Source organism: Polyodon spathula, chromosome 8 (assembly GCF_017654505.1).
Source record: "Polyodon spathula isolate WHYD16114869_AA chromosome 8, ASM1765450v1, whole genome shotgun sequence".
NCBI lineage: Eukaryota > Metazoa > Chordata > Actinopteri > Acipenseriformes > Polyodontidae > Polyodon > Polyodon spathula.
This window is the reverse complement of record NC_054541.1, coordinates 37,020,453-37,041,992: the sequence shown is the minus strand read 5'-3', so window position 1 is coordinate 37,041,992 and position 21,540 is coordinate 37,020,453. Positions and strand designations below refer to the sequence as shown.

General features: G+C 37.9%; 1 protein-coding gene across 2 annotated transcripts in view; it reads left to right on the top strand.

Annotated features, from left to right (window-relative positions):
- Window positions 1-21,540, top strand: part of LOC121319895 (kielin cysteine rich BMP regulator) — a 92,408-nt gene that overhangs the window by 68,358 nt on the left and 2,510 nt on the right. For both annotated transcript variants that reach the window (XM_041257836.1, XM_041257835.1), the window contains 23 exons: window positions 1,879-1,961; window positions 2,226-2,319; window positions 4,388-4,570; window positions 7,030-7,200; window positions 8,834-9,010; window positions 9,784-9,866; window positions 10,108-10,198; window positions 10,460-10,542; window positions 11,056-11,229; window positions 11,554-11,733; window positions 12,132-12,396; window positions 12,733-12,815; window positions 13,120-13,287; window positions 14,028-14,121; window positions 14,811-14,984; window positions 15,676-15,758; window positions 16,969-17,089; window positions 18,255-18,337; window positions 19,018-19,117; window positions 19,700-19,788; window positions 20,168-20,270; window positions 20,588-20,730; window positions 21,170-21,342. In XM_041257836.1, the coding sequence (XP_041113770.1) occupies window positions 1,879-1,961; window positions 2,226-2,319; window positions 4,388-4,570; window positions 7,030-7,200; window positions 8,834-9,010; window positions 9,784-9,866; window positions 10,108-10,198; window positions 10,460-10,542; window positions 11,056-11,229; window positions 11,554-11,733; window positions 12,132-12,396; window positions 12,733-12,815; window positions 13,120-13,287; window positions 14,028-14,121; window positions 14,811-14,984; window positions 15,676-15,758; window positions 16,969-17,089; window positions 18,255-18,337; window positions 19,018-19,117; window positions 19,700-19,788; window positions 20,168-20,270; window positions 20,588-20,730; window positions 21,170-21,342 (2,998 nt within the window). The remainder of the gene's footprint in view (window positions 1-1,878; window positions 1,962-2,225; window positions 2,320-4,387; window positions 4,571-7,029; window positions 7,201-8,833; window positions 9,011-9,783; window positions 9,867-10,107; window positions 10,199-10,459; window positions 10,543-11,055; window positions 11,230-11,553; window positions 11,734-12,131; window positions 12,397-12,732; window positions 12,816-13,119; window positions 13,288-14,027; window positions 14,122-14,810; window positions 14,985-15,675; window positions 15,759-16,968; window positions 17,090-18,254; window positions 18,338-19,017; window positions 19,118-19,699; window positions 19,789-20,167; window positions 20,271-20,587; window positions 20,731-21,169; window positions 21,343-21,540) is intronic.

Genomic DNA, 21,540 nt, shown 5'->3' with positions numbered 1-21,540 from the left:
GAATCAGTAGATACAAAAACGGGTTTAGGTGTGGCATGCAATTTATTGTCGAAGAGATGCCCTGGATTAGCAGAGCCTCTCTAATGAGATTAGAATAAAAAAGTAAGTTTAGAGCATTCCTATATACAGTTTTATGCTCCCTCCATATTTCAAAATGAACAGTTAGGCCAGTATCCCTCCACCTGCGTTCAAGCCTACGCCCTGTAGTTTTCATGGAGTGTAACTGATCATTACACCATGGAGAACAATGGGTATAGGAAACCAATGAGTCAGGATATCAAGCACATTGCACAGGTTCGTATTATAAGACTCCACCATCTCCGCCAGCGCCCGAGGCTGATCGTTATAAAATGGAGTAGAAAACAAACTGTCAGCAAAGACGATCGGATTAATAGAATTAACATTGCAAAATTTAACAGTGCGCTTCACTTTTACTGCAGACACTGTTAAATCCAAATTAAACAAAATGGCCAAATGATCGGAAATTGTTAAATCAAGAGCTTAGAGATTAGTAACTGATAGGCTTGTAGTAATAACTAAAATAAGAATATGACCACGATTGTGAGAAGGGACATTTACATGTTGTGTGAACCCTAAACAGTCCAGAAGAGACATAAACTCTCTTGACAGAGAACAGGATTAAGAATCAACATGAATATTAAAGTCTACTGATAACAGGATCTGATCATAATTCAAACGTAAAAACGTAAAAAGATCCAACAGCTCATTCAGAAATTAAGTATTATGTTTTGGGGGACGGTAAACCAGAACCACCACCACAGGTACAGCTGAGGCTAATTTAAAGGCTAGACATTCGAATGTAATAAAGGCAGGGAGAACAACACTTAAGCAAGTAACATTGTAAGCAAGTCAATACACAACAGCCAACCTGCCATCACAACCTGAAGCACAAGTGTTTTCTAGAAGACCGTAGCCTGAAATGGCAAGCTGGTTTAGCCAAAACCAGCCATTCTGTTTATGCCAGGTTTCAGTAAGATAAAAAAAGTCTAAGTTCTGTTCCGAGATGACTTCAGTTAACAGTAAGGACGTATTAGCAAAGGATCAGGTATTAAATAACGTTACTTTGACCAGTCCAGGTGGCGGAAGTCGACTTCTGTCCAGCAACTTAAAAATAGCCTTAGAAAAGCAGCATGAATTGCAGTCTAGCACCAGGATGCTTAGCCAAATGGAATCGCTGGTAAGACCAAATGGTAGTAATATTAACATCAGTAGTGATAGTAATATTAGCATAATCATAAATAAAGCCGCGCCCAGAGCCCCTGCGCAAATAGCGTGGTCTATGCACTATTCCAAGTCCATGACACACCATAGAAACATCATGGGAAATTGGGAAAGCACCAGGATGTTGTAGGTACAGTAATTGTAAAATAGAATAACATAAACATATTGTCATAATGTTCAAAATGCAACTAACCAGACAGGCTCAACAGGACAAACTGGAACAAGCAGCCACCGTCTGCAGATGGTCCACCGATGGCACGGAAGGCACAAACCACTATAGTTTAGATCTAATCTGCCCCCCAGTAACTTAAAGATGTCACCTAAGAAGCAAGGCTCATAAAGTAGCTGGAGTCTGATTCATCGCATAGTTATCTTTTAATTGAAAAGACCTGCATCTTTGAGTTTGTTGAGCTCTGAACCCAGCAAAGAGAGACAGCTCTTTTTTGCTGAACAAACTAGATGCCTGAGCTGAGGATTTCTTTCCATCCAACTTTTTAATTGCTTCATGTCCGAATTCTTTATTTGTTACAGGCTGACTGCTTGTATCTGCTAATGACTTGTCTCTCTGCTTGTGTGTGTGTGTGTGTGTGTGTGTGTGTGTGTGTGTGTGTGTGTGTGTGTGTGTGTGTTTTGTAGGTTGTAACTATGCAGGAAAAGAATATCCAAATGGAGCAGAATTTCCACATCCTACAGACAAATGCAAAGACTGTCATTGTATAGTAAGTTTTGGAATTGTTGATGGACAATGATACAAGATTTTAGCAATGAGGATTTCTGGTATGCTAAATGAATAAGTCTGCATTGCAATATCTATATTTATTATTTGTATATAACCTATCTTGGGACCTTTAATCTCAGTGTGTAACCAATATGGCTTAGGCTCTGTTGAATCTACTGCCCATTGTTGAAATTCTTATAGTTTATGAACATTAGAACAGTGAAAAATGTTACGGAACTTTTTGCATTATTTATGTCTCTCGCAGAATGGTAATGTTCAATGTCTGTCAAAGAGGTGCCCCCCACTGCTGTGTAGCAATCCGTTCCTGACACCCGGCGAGTGCTGCCCCCAGTGTCCCGGTGAGAACATTGCTTTTTATATTCAAACAGCTAGATGGAAAAATAGGACCAAATCAGTAATACAAACGGTGACTGTACGTAGGAATGCAATGATCCATGTGCAGTACACACAGAAAGAAGCAAGCAGCATGAGTACGTATTAGGCATCATTATAACCTACATACCTTCAGACTGGAGCATTTAAAACACTATGCATTTATTTGCATTGTGAAAAGTAGTCCATGCAATTATTTCTTTCTTTTGGAAGTACCAGAGTGATCCCTAACCCTAACCCCACCATAATGTACATTTTCAATTGCAGCATTGAATACAAACAAGCCACTGCATGTCACTGGGTCATCATCACATTTATTAACTCATTTAAATGCTAGTTGCTAAATGCACTGTATAATATGCAATATTATTTGCAAATTGTGTTCAATTAAGTTTCTTTTTTAAGGGGTTTAGTGTATTTTCATATCCAGTGCTGCCTCATTCATTGATCTCAGTGACTTCACTGTCAAAAATGATTGAAAATATACTGTAGTGTGACTGTGATGAAGCACACAATGCTTCTCGTTCCTTAGACATTTGAGCTGACAGATTCAGAATTATATGTGAGCGTCTTTGCCTGGTTAGATAACTTATTTCTTTGAGAAGCATTTCATCTGAATACTGCTGGTGGTGGTAAAGCAATATTTAGCCCAGGGCCTGATAGTGCTGTATAACTGGAAGCCAAGAGAGCATTTTCTGTAATAAATAAATAAATAAATAAATAAAGCCTGGCATGCAGAACTCTGAAGTAGACCCCGTTTGTTGGCTTTGTATTGCTGTGGTGCAGTGTATCACAATACATTAAACATATACAAAAAAACTGGCAGACTACATATTAAGTATTAGCACTACCACCAACACTCAGGGTAAAATGTGATGCTAAATAAGAGAGATGAAAACTATAACACAGTATGTACTACAGCTGATCATGAACACTGGTAGTACCTAGAGAGTCGCAGTACAGTGTGTACTGTATGTATTGCAGTGAATGGTGATAGCCATGCAAGGACCATATAATCAGTCCAAGGAAATGCATGGCAGAATTATGTTTTTATGTGCAACAAAATCCTAATAATTCATGATGTTCATCATTAGGAGAAGTCTTAAACATGTTCTTGTGGACAACATTTTAATATAAAATGTGGTAACCTCTGTCAGGTCAATTAGAATTTAACCAAAATAGATGGGTTGTATTTTTTTTTTTAATTTCTTGCTGAATAATCTTTATATGACCTACTCACTTTTAACAAAAACAACAAAAACAATATATATATATATAAAAAAATATAATTCTTGCAAATAAGGGTTGAATATTGAGTAATATGCATTGAGATTATATTAACACATATATAAAAAATTGAAAAATATCCACATTTGCTCTGTTTATTGCAAGAATTAGCATTTTCCTAAAACCCCCTTTCCAAGTTTAAAGTTGATTGGCTGGACTGGGGACTCCAACAAGACATTTTGTATGGTCTCTCTGTATAAAACACTGTTTCATTATCTAGCCTCCATTTAAAAAGCATAATAATAATAAGGAATTCCCAAAAGCATTGCATAACATGGTAACATGTTTTTGTCATTGTATTGAAAGGAGGTTTGCAGATGGTGTGTGTTGTTTCAGACAATGTCGGCATATTAAAATGATTTTATGAGGGAACAGCTAAAACCTTGTCAGGCCAGCAAATCATAAATGATTCCAGCCCATCTGCTTGTCACTTCACAAGAGGCATAAATTGTGTGTAATTGTTTCTGTCTCAGTGTATTGCGGCTATTAATTTCAACCTTGCTCTGTTTAGCTTTATGTCATACACATCATTCATATTAATGTGTTTAATTCAATTGTCAACCTGCTACAGGTTTAGATTTTACTTTCCACTTAGTCAACTCTCAACTAGGAATGTCATAGTCACATTAAGAGCAGCATGATACTGTGCACAGACACTGGAAAAATAGCCATTTGAACTACTGTTCACTATTTGAACTTTTTGAACTACTGTTCCCTGTTTGAACTACTGTTTTTACTTCTTCACAGCCCCTCCAGCTGAGTGTCTGTATGCTGGACTCCCCTACAAACACATGGAGCGTTTCTATGACCCATCTGAAAAGTGCCGCTCCTGTATCTGCAATAACGGGACCATCACCTGCCAGCGCAGGCCCTGCGCCCCCATCCTGTGTGCCAACCCCATTGTACAGGACTGCTGTCGCACTTGTGATGGTGAAGAAGCGTTTCTGTTTGGTTTCGACTACACTGTATTAATTTTCAGGCCATTTGATTTTATTAATTGCTATCATTTCATTTGGGTTTTCTCCAGGTGATGCATGTTGACATGTTTAGTCTCATTTACGTTCCTAATCTGGTATTTGAGTGTATCCAGTGTGACATATGGAACCTAACTTACTGTACCATACAGAAACAACCCGATACTATAGTATACTCATTTTATATAAAGGGTGCAAGGTAACAATTCTAATTGAACAATAGTTGAAATACTGTGTGAGTGAGTGTGGCTTTTTGCTGTGTAATTGTCACTGGTAACCCTGTTAATACTGTGTATTTAGGCACTTTTTCTTATCTTTTGTAAGATTAAGATTAAGAACCCCTTTCCCTGCTCTCTTATAATTGTGCTGTAGAATGTATAATTTAAATGCATCTCCTCCCCCTCCCCCCATACCTATCTGGTACAAAGCCATACTGTAGCCAATCTTTTCTTTGCTGGGCCACACTGCAGTAGAGTATCCCATCTTTTTCTATGATGGACTGATAAAGTCACTTTTCACCTACAGTTACAGACATGACCAGTTATTAACCCATCGTAGAGCTGCCACAGAATTGTGTCTTAGTCTTTTGTCTGAAAGGAACACACAGAGCTTTCAGGGACTCGAGTGCGTGTTGTCCAACAGGAGGGATACAGTTTTACCTTCTGAGAAATCTTTTTTTGAAAAAGTAAACCAGAAAAAAGGGTATTTAAGTCAAATAGTAGTAGGAAAATTAATTTTCAGTGCTGGGGAAAGCTTTAACATTTTCAACGTTATCTGGAGCAAAACAGTATCTGCCTTTTTATAATTTAGCTTTTGTCAATGTTTGCTCAACCCCCACCTGGGGTTTGGCTTAAGATGAGCACTGAGAAGAATTATTTAGTCACTGGCAAAAATGAATATACATAACATATATATGCTGGATTTATCTTGCATTTTTAAAAGCTGACTGAGTACATAGTCTTTCAGTAAATTCTAGTCCTTAACTAATTTGCTGAGTTAGCTGAACACACCTGTGATGCACTTAAGTTTTCAAAACAGAAATACATTACGGTATATCCCTAGATATAGCAGATATGGGGTGGAAGTAAGACTCCTGTTTGATAGAATTTTAAACTATTCCATGTTTTAGTTTCTTTTCAACATTTTTTAGAAACAACCTCTGGCATGTTTAATGTGGAAACTTAGAATGGCCTAAACTGCTGTGAATCTTATTTTCATCATACTGCAGTTTTATAGTAAGCCATCTTTTGGGTTGCATTTTAAAGAAAGAAAGATACTTACGGCATAGCGTATAGGATGCTTTACATTTACCACATTTGTGTTTGACAACTTTCGCAGTTCATAACATAGGATAGCACTGTGCGCTCTTTAAATCAGGTTGCTAAATATTTTGCCTAGAGACATCAAAAGAGGCCAACCTTTTCAGTGCAAAAATATTGGGTACGTGATCAAACAGCATATTAAATACCAGTTTAAAAAAAATCTCAGTTTTATGACATTTTGTATGTGTGTGTGTGTGCACTAAATACGTGTCAATTTCTATTCATTTCATCCGTTATATGGATTTGTTTGTCATACTATTACAGTTTAATTACCAAAGTGATACAGAATATAGTTTTTGAGGCTCCAGTAGTACTGTAAACAGTCTCCACCACTCAAAATTAAGGTTTTTTAACTCGGCAGAAAAAATTAAAACTGTAAAGAATGGCATATTGCTTCAATTACAAGCGTTTATTCAGGTCAAAGTAAAACTATCAGGATGTATTAGTGGTTTGAAGAAGGCATTTATAAATGGAGTTAGAACACTTGGTAAGGGAATCCTCTAAATTATTAAAGAGACAAAAGGACTTTTTAAAACCAGCTACATAAAATATACACACTGTCTTAAAAGCAGCTATCACATGGACAGTATAGCTGTCCAAAATCCTGTAATGTTTTATTTTTAGATATAAAAATAGCTATAACAGAGGATGCTTTGAGTGTACTTGGAGACAGCCATTTCTGTTACTATCGGTAATATAAAACAAAATGCTGGATTTTTCTGATCCAGAAGTCTCCTGATTCACTCAAAGCACCCTGTAGTTATCACTTACTTAAAGTATACATGCCAGCTTCAACAGTCAGACACCTTTTTATTATTATTATTTTGAACAAAAAAGGGTATAATTGCTGCAACTGACAGCAGTGATAAGCACAATTTTGCTTAATTATTTGAGGACAACAGGAAAAAAAAAATCATATTTTTCTTCAAACTCCATTGCTGGCTTATACAAAACAAAGACCTAAATACAAAAAAAAAATACATCTGTAGTTGCCCTGTAGCAAGAAGATTAAAACTAGAAATGAGCGCGAGTGTTTCTAGACTATTCAGTACCCGGGTTGTGGTTTATACACCATGTCTTTGGCTTTCTGCAGGCTGCTGGTATGGTGGTAAAGAGCTGGCTAACGGGGAGCAGTTTGCGGACGTCTCGGATGCCTGCAGATTGTGTTTGTGTCGGGAAGGCACAGTGTCCTGTGAGAGGAGAGCATGCCCTGCTGTGAGCTGCCCATTCCCTGTGCAGGCACAGTGCTGCCAGGCTTGTGAAGGTGAGCATCCCAGTCATAAGCACAACCGGGAACATGTGTTTAATGAAGTGTTTGTTAGTAACGTCAATCTAGTCTATTTGTCTACGTGACGAGTTAACCTCATATTAATCTGACGTATTGTTTTCTGTCAACTGCTGCAGAAAAAAAAGTAAATCTAAATGTAACGGCTGTACAAAACTAGTGTTATAGGGAATGACATTTGCAGCTGTTGTAGCTGCCAATCTATTGTTGTGTGACTGACAGGGAAGATAAGGTAGAGCTGGGGAATATAAATTGCACTTTCTCAGTGCAATGCACCAAAGATAAAAGGACTGCCTTAAGTGAATTGTGGGAACAAAATAATGAATTAACCTGTTTGCTGCTCTGGATGCTTGTCATCATTAATGCCGTTTTTGACATTTGACTCATTTCTAGCTGTTCTTTTGAGAGAATCATAATTAATACAACTATACCTCTCTACAGGCATTCTCATACTGTATCAGACCCACAGCTTTCAAATTTCCAGCAGATTTAAATAGTTTTTATTTTTGCTTTTGGACCCTCTGTGCAGTTTGGGCTCCCTGTTTGGCTGAATTTATGCTTGATCCCTCTTGTCACAGCAGTATACTATGCTGCAAACCAGAAGGCTATTTATCAGTCCCCATAAGTGCAAGCATCCAAAAATGTTTCAAGTTGAAATCAAACAAAGAAGGTAAATTAGGGTTTCACAGTAGGTGATTTAGAGGAATTACTTTTTTTTTTTTTTTTTATATAAAACGCCAGTGGGTACATTCTTTACTGAGAGTATCAGAAATACAGTATGTGGGCAAAACTGTCAAGTCTGTATATTTTTCATTATGCTTTAGCTTCACTGCAGATGTTGTGGAATGAACCTGCTTTATGTGGTGTAGCTAATGACTATTCATGTTTAGGAGCACTACAATAAAGGGCAGGGTGCATTTAATTAATTTTTCCTTGTGGTTACGGGGTCTTGCATTCCCATTACACTACATTTTATACACATTAAAGATCTACCCGCAGGAAAGTAGCACTGGTATGATCTGGACAATTCAAAAGAAACATCTGCTTGCATGAGGTGTTTAGTACTGTCCTTTTAAATAGAATTGTCTACATGTATACACAGGATGTTCAAATGACCAACAGCAGAAGAGACATGAACAGCAGTATGTATTCCTCATTGCTGAAATGTCATTGGAGTCGAAACAGATCATAAACAATTAGGTCTCTTCATATACTATAGCAGCATAATATTTTAGAGAAAACTTGTTTCTGAACAGCCACTTTGGCAAGCTAGGGAGGTTTGGGATTTTGCTTTATTTAGAAGATCAGCAACAAGCTCAACCTTAAATCTATTGGAGTAACCAAACTCCGAACATCTGTCAATTGATTGAAAACATTGTAAAAGAGTAAAGGAAGGATAAAGGGTTAACTTGGCTCACTGCAATGTGAATCCGATAAACATTGCACTGTATCCAGAAATACCATTTGTGTTCATCAGTTTCTGTTGTGTAATAGCCCTAAGTACATGAAAGTTTGAATGTGTTTTGCTGGTATTCTGCGGGCTGGGATGGTATATGAATTTTGGCTTTCAGTGGATAGCTGTACGTGTCTGACTTCTCATCCCTTGCCACAGGATGTAATTACCTGGGTCAAGAGTACCTGAATGGCCAGGAGTTCACTGATCCTCAGAACCAGTGTAAGCGCTGCACTTGTATGAGTGGATTTGTGAACTGCAATCCCAAACCATGTTATAACCCAGGCTGTACCCATCCCATTTCCCTTCCTGGAAAGTGCTGCCCAGTCTGTGAAGGTAAGGGTATAGACACTATGTGTGGAATTATTTCAAGCAGATAGATTGAAAATGGTGTATACAATGGAGTCCCCTTGCACTGCAATAGGATGTATGGAACATCATGGTCAGCCAGAACACAACTGTAAGGGGTTTACATTATGCTTGAGGTATATGGGACCTTTCCTAACACCACCTTTAACGTCTTCAGCAGTGATGGTGGAAATTGGCAGGAAAGTCTTTCAGCAGCCTCCTATTAACATCTGTCCAGTCTACTGTCTTACCCATTGTGACTTAAACTGACTTGCAACAGGGACAAGTAGTAATATGATGCAATCGGTACAAGTACAGTACATGTCATCTTGAGTGTTGTGTCTTAAACATTTTTACATGTCAAATGATTGCATAGCTCTGAGAAGAATTGATGATTACTAGTCAAAGCTGTTAGCATTAAAAAAAAAAAAAAAAAAAAGGACAACTATCTTGGTTTCAGAAATCTTACACTAATGTAGTGCCTGTACTGATGGCTTCGTTATTTTACAGAACACCTATCAGGGATGCCAGCTGCTCAACAATTAACCAGTAGTGCAAAGCGCAGTCCGTTTAATCAAAGGTCTATATTCACTGTGCAAGGAGTAGCCCATGTAGGAATAATAAGAATGGAAATAATGATGGTGATGATCTAAAAGTGCAACCTTAACAAAGTACGTTATGTATATTCCCTTTACATCTCTATTACTTATGCAAATCATTTCATGTTTGCACCTGTATTGTGTACATCTATTTCATGACAGGGTGTTTCTATAATGGGGTTGTTATCATCAATGGACAGACATTCCTCGATTCTGCTGACTCCTGCTCCCAGTGTACCTGCAGGGTAAGACTTGTGTTTCTTTACTCCTTCATTGAAGATGTTTGTTTTTATGCACAACCTTAAACCATCCTTGGTTATCTTTCTCCCCCTACTATGCTTGTTTTCAAAATAGGAAGAACTCATTTGGGTTGTACTGTATGTCGAGTTTCAGTTTGTTAGTTCTGCAAGTAGGACATGTCTCTTTTCCTTTATTGAGACTTCCCATACCTCTCTCCACTAACTCGTCATTGTTTGTTTTTATCAGTCTGGCTCTGTTCAGTGCATAAAGAGACTGTGTTCTCCGGCTCCTTGTTCTCACCCTGTTGTTGGACCATGTGACTGCCCACTCTGTGATGGTGAGATTATGATTTTTTTTTTTTTAACTCAATTTTTTAACAAGTCAAACTCACTACTGTCATTAAGGCTTGCTGAAAAAATTATGAATTGGTAGGTACCATATACTTATTGGCCCCTTCCTGTCTGTTACGTTTAGTTTACAGTTTATTAGAAGACGCGTTATAAAAACAATACAGTGCTGTAGCTTGCCTCCATTCCAGGTTGGTTTTGACTCCTAAATCTCTTTTTGATCTGTGAATTTTGTGTCTCCTTTTTGTTAGGGTGTTATTTCCAAGGAAGGGACTATGTTGATGGACAAACCTTTCAAGGTTCCAAAGGGGGGTGCCAAGAGTGCACATGCTTTGTAAGTCAGCTCTTCCAGATTATAATTCATGTATTTCATCAGTGGTGGTGAAGGTGAAAAACAGCAAATTTCTGTTTTCTGCAATGCCAGAGAAGTATAGGAAACCCCTTTTCAAAGAGTCAGTAAGTTGAAGCTGCAGGCACCACCAGAGTTCTCTGCTGTGGTTCACATTGCAAAAGTCTTGTGGGTGACTTGGAAATGGCACCTCCAGCTGGCCTTCCAGTTAAAATATAAGGTGTATTATATGACAACTTTGTAAATAGTTTAAATGGAATTTGAATGGCAACTCATCTTGCAGCTTTTAAATAGCTGAGAGTGTTCCCTTAATTGGTAGCGTAATACTGAGATTTATAGTATTGCTGTGTAACTTCCTTTGGTTAGTTTCTTGACCCGACATTAGTTTCTTAATCTGACTTTTAGAGAAATCTGCAGCTTAATGTATCACAGTACTAGGGGCCTAATAAATGCACCTTCTTTCAACTGGTTTCTCTGATTTTTGTTGTAATATCCTAGAAAGGTGAAGTGACATGTGGAACAAAAAAGTGCAGTAAGGTCTCTTGTCCCCATCCTGCAATCGACACATGCACCTGCCCTGTGTGTGATGGATGTATTTTCAGAGGCAGAGACTGTAAAAATGGCGAAAGGTTCCTGGATCCGAAGAACAAATGTCAGCGCTGCACTTGTCTGGTAAGTTGTTCAGGCACAAACTTCACTATGCTTTCCAGTGGAGTTTTTTTGTAGAAAAACATCACAAGCATTCACCTGGGGCATTCTTCTGCTTCTTGAATGACACAGATTCACAGAACAATGAAACAAATTGCTTTTTTTTTTTTTTTACATCTATCGATACTGATTAACCTTATCCTGTTTTATGAGAATAAAGAAATATAGGAACTGTAAAGATTGTGCATCACATCAGTCTTCGACTGTTGGAAGGCAAATTGGTCATAAAAGCAGGCGGTCTTTCTGGCTGTATGATTTGATAACAGTATTTTCCTTGTTTGTTTAAAGAATGGTGGTGTCACATGCATATCAGTAACCTGCCCCCCTGTGTCCTGTCAAAACCCTGCCACCCCTCCTGGAGAGTGCTGTCCTCAGTGTACAGGGATCTGCCACTACCTGGGCCGGGTCTATGAGACTGGAGCCACCTTCGACTCCCCTGCAGACAGCTGCTCGAAGTGTACATGCATTGTAAGTCATTCATTAACCAGATGATCTGCATGTGTGACTAAATCAAAAGGTATAAGCTGATTTTAAACTGCAACTAAAAAATCACATGCATGAGCATGTATACATCTACATTCAGCGCAAAACAAGAAAATAGGTGAAATATATTGGTCTTAAGTAAATTCTGTGTTCTGCTGACAGTAAACTTTATAGCAGATATTTATTGTATTATTATTTATTTATTTTTTGCTGTTTTGCACAAGCATGCCTATTATTGGTAGTCTCTATACTGTAAGTTTGTACAGTTTTAACTGTTCAGTTGGGGGTGTGGTACAAAAAATACTACTGGTAGTCTTTTTAAAGTGATTTGTGTGGCAGACTGCGATGTGCTTCAGTAACTGAGTGCTCTCTTGGATGTGCAGAATGAGGTAGTGACTTGTCACAAGACGCCATGCCCTCAGCAGTGTTCCCACCCAGTGCCCTCATCTGCCTGCTGCCCATCCTGTGACCGCTGCTTCTATAAGGGTTTTGAATTCAGCAACAGGCAGACCTTCCACTCGCCCTCAGACCCCTGCCAGCGCTGCAGCTGTCTCCATGGAAACGTTGTGTGCACCACTGTGGTGTGCCCCCAGACAACTTGTAACAACCCCCTCACTAAACCAGGACAGTGCTGCCCCGAGTGCCCAGGTAAGGACACCACTTTTATATAACCATCTCGCCTTCTACCCTCGTGGTCACAGCATTTTGTATTGTACAATATAGGAGGGGCCTGGTCAAAATGCAATGCAATCTGTTCAAGGTTTATTGGTCTGAGCAAAATACTACCTATGCTTAGCCCATAATAATTTCTACCCAATGTGATCTGTCACATATGTAATGAATACAGTACCTACATTGGTGTGATCTCCATCAAACACTTAACAGTATCGCGCAATTATGTCGAGGCAAAGGACCTATTTATGTAATCTAATTGTTTTGTTTTTAAGTGTGTTTTGTATACTAATTTGTTTTTCTCTTTTGCAGTGTGCTCATATTTTGGGAAGGAGTATTCAGAGGGGGTTCATTGGCCTTCATCCACCAATGACTGTCAAGAGTGCTTCTGTGTGGTAAGGCCATCCTACCATCTCACTTAAACCTCATTCTACACTGGCGGGGTGGGGGGGGGGGGGGGGGGGGCGGCGCGGGCGCATTTTACACTATAGCAGTTAGCAACTTTTGTTTCCAACATACGTGTTAAAACCTATACTGGTAGCGAGTTTCTTATCATCAGTTAACTGATTCCATGCAGTAGAAACAAACTAAGTTTGGGATTCAAAATCCATTTTACCCAGGCAATCACATATGAGAAACAGATTTCTGTTCATGAAAGAAAGCTTCAACGTGTAACTAACATGAGTTTTTGTTTATCAGCAAGGGGAGGTGAGATGCTCAGAGGTGCGCTGTGACGTCACATGCAGCTACCCCTCCCGCTTGCCCGGTCAGTGCTGTCCCCTATGCCAGGACTGCTTCTTTGAGGGCGTGCTGTACAGTGATGGAGAAGACTTCAATCCAGACAACTGTAGGCAGTGCTCCTGCAATGTAAGAAACCCTCTTCCCCTCAGGGATTGGTCACATGATGTCCCTTTCAACTTATTTTGAGCCAATTCTGTTTCCCAATTACAAAACAATGTCACTTGTCTTGACTAAGCCTGATTCTGTTTCACTTAGTTTTTATTTTAAACAGACTTACGTTACTGGCTCATCCCCAGTCCTAATTGTCCTGTATTCTTGCACTTGCCTTGTTTATCTTTGTGCTTTTTGTTGTTTTCAGTGGTTTAACAGAGTTGTCCTGACAGGTTTTGTTTTCAGCATAAAATACAATGATAGCAAGTCCATCATTTAAAATCATTTTGATTTGTAGGAAAGAAAAAATAATAATCTTAAACTATTTGTAATTAGTAGTTTTCTCTTCATTAGGCTGCAGAGACTGCTTAACAACAACAAATTAACTTTTAAAGGGAGGTAGAGATTTGGAAAATAAAAAGCAAAACATCCATGTGGTGTTTTTTTTTTCCCCCTTTTAAATATTTCACTTCTCCATTAAATATCAGTTGAATTTTGGATTATGAAAATGTGAGGGCCTGATTTCTCCATTGTGTGCAAAATTGCCTACATTGTGGCCTACATTTTCCACTATATGGGCAAATCGCAGGCAAATTATCCTCAACATAGTAAATGTATTACATGGGCAATTTGCCCACAGTGGAATTGAAATTGGGCCCTATATGTCTACAATGGAAAATACAGGCCAATGTTTGAAGTGAAAATCTTTTGTTCAGGGTGGGAACGTTAATTGTGGAAACACACTGTGCCCGAGACTGAACTGCATGCACCAAGTGACGGACCCTGGCACCTGCTGCCCTCGCTGTAGAGGTAGGAAAATGAGAAACAGAAGAAAAAAATAAATATATATATATATATATATATATATATATATATATATATATATATATATATATATTATATAATAATATATAATAATACTATATATATATATATTGTAAACGAGCCTTGCGGCTCAGGTTCGTTTCACCCTTTAAATATGAATGCAGACACAGAGATGGAGGTTTTTAAAGCGCAGATGCACTATTTTTTAGAATAATAAAAACAGACAAAACAAAACAAAAACCTAGCTCTTAGGAGCACTAACTGACACACACTGGAACATACACTAACAACCCCGATGGCTAAGCTGTTTACTGGATGAAAAAGAACGCAACAAGAACAGTTTCACACAAACACTCACATGCTTTCAATACCTTTTCTGTTACGGCTATAAACACACTTCAGCAGCCCAGAACAGACTGGCTGCTTTTTTTAAATACCCAGCTCTTGGATCTAATTTACAATGATAGCCAGGTGCAGGGGATAATTACTAATAAAACAATTAACACAATTAATGAAATTAAGGCTTTTCACCCAGGATTACACTTTCTCACAATATATGTTCATTCAGGAGGTTGTTTTGGCTTTTTATCTAGAATTATGTTGATATTTGTGAGTATTGAGTTACATTTAAATTAGTTGCATTCCTCCTGTTGTGTCCATGTTGTGCTGTGTAGGCTGTGTGTACAATGGGAGGGAGTACACAGATGGCAGCAGCTGGTTTGCATCCACAACCCCCTGTATGTCCTGTATGTGTTTGGACGGAGTCACAACCTGTTCAGAGATTCGTTGCGTCTCACCTTGTGTAAACCAGATCCATGTTCCAGAAGAGTGCTGCCCAGTGTGTGCAGGTAGGTACATGTTTATGTGTGGGTCATTTTGAGTAATATTACCAGCAACTGACTGGGGACACAGTACTGTGGTTTACAGCTAAATCAGCTGCATGGACTGGAGGTGACATGTGATAAAAACCAAAAGTGTCTCAATTGTTGGAGCCTGAGTAATACTTTGGACACTAAAATGTCATACTAAATAGGTCAAATGGCTTTTTCTAAAAAAAATAAAATAAAACATGTTGAAGTTAAGAAATTTGTCATAACGTGCGCTTAAAATTAATGGCTGACAAGTTCTTGCTAATGCCATGGCCTGTCAGCAAGTGATAGAGTAAAAAGCCTGCCAAGGAATGTGTTGCCTTTGAGAAATTAGAGGTGTTCTTAAAGACAGTTTGCTGAATAGAAAAAAACACCTCCTGAGAATTGGTTTTCATAAGTCAAGCTCTGTTACGGGTATTTGTTTTTGAGCCCTCTGTCTTATCTCTGCTAGCTCCTAATTTCTGTTCAAATCCTCCTGGACCAAGCATCAAATTTGACCTTTTTTTATGTTGCAACTGAAAACCGTTTAAATATTGAACAGTGCAATTAATTTTGAAGCCATCTTTACTTGTTATTAATGTTATCCCTTTTGAGGTTTAAGAAACCTTTTTATATAGTAATAATCAAACAAACAAATATCAGTGTTTTATTTGTTTGCTTTTTCTTGCAGATTGTGTGTACAATGGCAGAGTATATGGTCCAGGGGACAGCTTCCAGCCTGCCAACGATCCATGTGAGATTTGTACTTGTGAGGTGAGATAATTTTTATTTTATTTATCATTTATACTTTTCACTCTTGAAAAAAGTCAGACTGATTCAAAAGAGCACGCCCAACTCACTTAGCTCTAGGTTAAACTATTTTGTAATTTTTAAGGTAAGATTTATATAGCACAGTTTATACAATATACTGTATTTCATTCATTGTGAATGAAAGCCTAGTGTGATCTTTATAGACTGAAAGCCTAGTGTGATCTAAATAGAGCTTTATGAACTGAAAAAGAATGGAATGCAGCTTGTCAAGACCTGACAAGAGATGGCCATATGGTTGGAATTAACTGTCATTTGATATTTTAAAATATCTGCAATGAAAGTTACATTCTGTCAATCAGACATGTCACTGAAGCTACAGAGAATGTCACTTGCAATGACCCTTTGTAAAATACTGTGCTCTAGAGTCAATCACTGTACACTGTGTAATGATAGGGATAATAGTACTCAGATGAAGGTGAGGGCCAAGTCTATGGTAGACTTATGACTTCCTATCTGGAAAAATGTACTGAAAGCCATAAGTGTGCACAACAATTTGTCTTATACTTTTAAAATGAAAATCATTTAAAAATGACAAAAAAATGCATACATTTTTAATGTTGACACTTCTCAAAGTTTCCAAAGATTTCTTTTAAATATGTTGTTTGAAAAAAAGTATTATTGTGTCACTGTTTAGTCAGAAATGCAAGTGTGGTAAAACTGACAAGCCTGTCACACAATGCAGGAACCTATGAGGAAACTAGTCAGTAATATTAAGGCATGTAATCACAATAATACTCTTCACATGAATTGTTTGGACCGGTTACCAGTTTGTGTGAGGGTGTGCCGAGCGGCTGATGTTAAACAGGGAAGACACACAACCAAAAATCTAGTTAAAAGATACAAATACTTTATTTGTGAACAAAAGTAAACTTGTTCTTTCAACAAATAACTATTTACACTGATACTGGATCAAAACAAAGAAATACTGGCCAGAAAACACAATCCTTATATACCTAGGCTACCACAGAAGTCAGGTACTAACCTCCAGCCCACACCCAGAGTTCCTCATACGCACCTCTTTTATACCTTAATTGAAGAAAGTACTAATGCCATATAAACAGTTAAAAAAAAAAAACACTCTAGTACTGTATGTTTGTGTTTGTATGAAGAGATCTGTTTTTCTTCTTACGTTTTTCTGGGTGATTTTCTGCAGGTGATGCCAGATGGGGAGCAGCATTTACGCTGTTACCGTAAGCAGTGTCCAAGCCTGGTGGACTGTCCCAAGAATCACATTCACTTTCCTGGATCTGACCAATGCTGTCCTACTTGTGCACGTCAGTATTTATATTTACAATGAATGACCAAGCAGATGAAAGAAAACAGGTTGTTTTTACACAGCTGTTATTTTGTGTATACTGGATACCAGGCAACTCGTATGCAGGGCCCCAAATGAAATACGTTACTGAGCTTTTTTTATTTAACCCAAACTAAGCAACAGTAGTCATGGAGACACAGAATGGAATGTTACCAAGGGTAAGCACTCCATGTTCAAGGACAGCCTATATTTCTCAATCCTGATTTAAACCTCATCTCATTACACCCACATTATACTTCCTTTAGCTTTGGATTTTAAAAAGTCTTTGTTACCTCGTAAGTGATCCAATATAATGTTGGGCTCACTTATGTTCTAGCTTGTAATTGGCTTGAACCACTTTCCTGAATTTATTGAAATGTTGCCAGGGCAGATGCTATGGAGTAGACATTTCAATTGTGTAGCTGAGCTCATGATGAAGCTATTGAGGGCTTTATTTTGACCATGTTTGAAAATCGCTGCCTGCAGTGTTTAGTTTGCAATATATTTAACAGTGACTGTGCTCTGATGATTGTGGTTTTAAATCACATCTATGAAAGTGAGCAAACAGATGGTAATAGTGAACTTGCTTCCTTTCCAAAAAATCGTTCCCATTATACTGTAGTCATGGGCATTAGGTGGATGAGCTGTGCTGTCATTTGGGTACAAAAGGTGACATTGCCGAGGGCTGGATCAGCGAACTGCCTTCTCTGGCTTTAGTTCTCGCAAACAATAATTCATGGAAATGAACCCAACATCTGGTGATTTCATTAATGCAGATCTCTTTGTTATTGTAATCCGTTTGCAATTAGCATGTTAGAGAAGGGTGAAGGCAGTCATATAACTTATAGTTATATAGTATTTTCTTTTAAACGGACCAATTGCAATCTACAGGGTAATTGAACAATTTTAAGGTTTAACTACACACACACACACACACACACATGATAAAACAATGTAATGAATATCAGAATCTGGGGATGTACTGTAGCCTGCCCATTCATGCATATATACATATGTCACACTAACATTTTTAAATATATACAAAAAATAAAAAATTACGTTTATACAAATGCAAAGAAACATTGTTCAGAACTGCTGGGGGGTAAAAAGATCAAACTTGTTTAAAGCAATGTGTTTGTTTTCAGAGCCACTGAGTAATTGCACAGCCACTCTTGTTGGCAGTGAAGTCCATGCTACAGATGATCCATGTTATACCTGTCAGTGTAAGGTATGTCACAAACAATATCACTTCTATTTAGACAGCAGCAATTGGTGTACAATAGACTACTGTACATTGGTGAATATAATCTGAAATGGACCCCCAGAATTTAGTTGCGGTTAATGTTCTTTAACCCTTTCATGCATGGCAAAATATTATGGGGACAGATTAAAAAAGAAAAACTGTCTTCTAGTCTTTATATGGGGATATATGGAAGATGCAGATGAGTGATAGCCTCATATGAGGGTGCCTTTAATTCCCCTTTATAAAGCAGTGGGGGGAAACAAATGGATCTATAAACATATGTAATGCATGAAAGGGTTGGTGCATGAACATATTTTTTGATGTGTTTTCAAATGTACAGTGATGTTCTTATTATTTCAGTGTAACTTGCTATACCCAGATGCAGTATAAACTCTAGCCGTTAGTCAAGTTATACATACAGTAAACAGGGTGTCCTTAACCCTTGAACCCCTAGTCAGTGTCTGGAGTTTTCAACACAGATGGGGCTTTCACTGCTTTTTAGGGCAGTTTGTTTGATGGGCAAGCATTCGTTACAGTCTGAAATATGAAAAGCAATCCAATCACCTAAAGCAGAACATATGTTCTTGTATACATTGTTGTTATAGTAACCCCAGAATTCATGTTTCTAAAAAAAAAAAAAAAAAAAGATTTCTTTAATCTTTTAGGATCTGACTTGGATTTGTATTCACCAAGGGTGTCTTCCTTTAAACTGTCCAAATGCAGAGCAGTTCTTGCCTGTAGACTCCTGCTGCCCTATCTGTGATGGTAAGTAAATAGCTGATTAAATTAATGACGTTGTATTCAAAGACCACTGGATATACTGTAGGGATATATTTGTATCCTGGGCAGCTGTTTGAGATCAAAGTCTCATTTGTAGAGGTAAATCATAGCCTTACTTGCATTAAACATTATTTCAAAGGAGTTCATTTTCTACTCCCCTTTCAACGGTAAAGAAACTCAGTTTGAGGGCTTGATTTAACTTGCAACTCAATTTGCAGTAAAAGGAATTACAGACTTAATTAACAAGCTGTAACAGTTAATCGCTGTCACATTTGAGGTCAGTTTGAATACACTTGATGTAATTGCTTACACTGAAGGTAAGGTTAATTCCTCCTGTACTTATGCAGGCTCTTATCACTTTTTTTTTTTTTTTTCACACAAGGTTCTCTTAGCTAGGCTGATTTCTGGTTTAGGGAAATACCAGACCTTGAACCCCCATCCTGTTGCTTACATCCTAATCTCACTGAAAATGTTTTTGTCCTAATGACAGTAGTGAGATTTGATAATGAAATGCCCATATACAGAACAAACTAAACTTGAGGAATGTCTTGTCTGTGTTTGCTCCAGAGTGTGTGATTGAAGCTGAAAATCGTCGTGTTTCTGATGGCGAGAGCTGGACAGACAGTGTGGATGAGTGCATCACCTGTACATGTAATGTAAGTAAAGTGAGAATTTTCCCTGAGCTTCAATAATGCAACTCAGATGTACTATGCTTAACTGCTTCTGCAGTTAGTTGATTTGTGACAAATATTATATGTATTAGTATTCAATTATTACACATATTACATAGATATCCAAATGTCCTTAGTTTTGTATTAAAAATACCACTGTAAACATTTATAAGTCTAAAAAACAGTAGGCACTTGTCTTAATATAATGTACTTTTATTTTGTAAATATTTGCAATAAATTCATATAAAAAAGTGGATTTTAAACAGTGTATCAGTCAAAGTAAATGAGGGCTGAACCGCACTTTAATCCTATAGTCTTCTATACTTGAAGAATAATAACATGTACCTGCAATCCTTGTTTTTAGCTTGGTCACATCGAGTGCCACATTGAGGAATGCACTGCAGTCATTTGTCGGGACGGCCTGGTAAAAGTGAAATCGCCAGGGAAATGCTGTTATGAATGCCAAGGTATCAGTCAATTGCATTGCATTATAGTGTTATAATATAAATATTTTTCAGCATATCATGCTCTAAGGAATTTTTCAGTGCGCTAACATATTAGTCACAGTAAATTAATAAAAAATATATTGAAAAAAACAGAGCGGACATATTTAAAGGAATGATAACCAATTATAAAGTATATGTCCTCACCTTTTTTTTCCCACTAGTGTCCTTTTCTTGTGCTGTTAGTTCTTTGCATGTCTGAGCTCTTGAAGTATCTCATCTGTCTGGTCCAGTCTTTGAATACCCAGTGCAGGTGGTCACCGTGTTCTGTTTCATTTCAGACCCAGACATCTCATGCATGTACCAGGGCACCCTGTACCAGTCCAATGAGCACTGGGAAGTGGATGAGTGCACAACCTGCACATGTGTCTCAGGGGAGGTCCACTGCCAGACTGAACGCTGCCCACAGGTCTCCTGTGCATCAGTAGGTACTCCACTAGGTACTCAGCAGGTTTAAACATGACTCCCTTTGGAACTGAGGCAGAGTCACAAAATCACTTATTGCAGATTTGTTTTTCATAATAATAAAAATAATAGTATAGAGTAGGGGGCAGGTGGAGCCATTATCCATTTTGAATTGGCCGTCTGCGATGTATGAGAGGTATTTCAAGACAAAAAAAAAGGCTTAAAAAATCGCTCACAATTCATCAGCCTGAGAAATTCAAGGGATGAATTCTGGTATTTAAATGGATATTATAACAGCAGTAACTGTGACTAGAAAGCTAGCCTCGAAATCTCGAAGAGTAGAGATTTATGTATTGAGCTCTTAAAGGACTGGAGCAAATAACACAGAGAGACAATGGTGTCTAGTATACCGTTATGTAAGTTGCGATACAAATAATTGATCCCATTCCTGTTTTAAGGATGAGACCCCAGCTCTGATTCCTGGCATGTGCTGTCCACACTGCATTCCACGGCCGGCTACATGCATTGCATTTGGAGACCCTCATTATCGCACTTTCGATGGGAAAATGATCCACTTCCAGGGGGCCTGTACCTATGTGTTGGCCGAGGACTGTGAAGGGGGAGATTTCAGGTGAGAACAGATTCTTCTATCAGCTAATTCTTACCCCAATAATGACCTAGGAAAGGCTTCAGTGTAACGAATATATATATATATATATATATATATATATATATATATATATATATATATTATATATATATATATAGTATATATATGTATGTATGTATGTATGTATGTGTGTGTGTGTATATATATATATATATATAT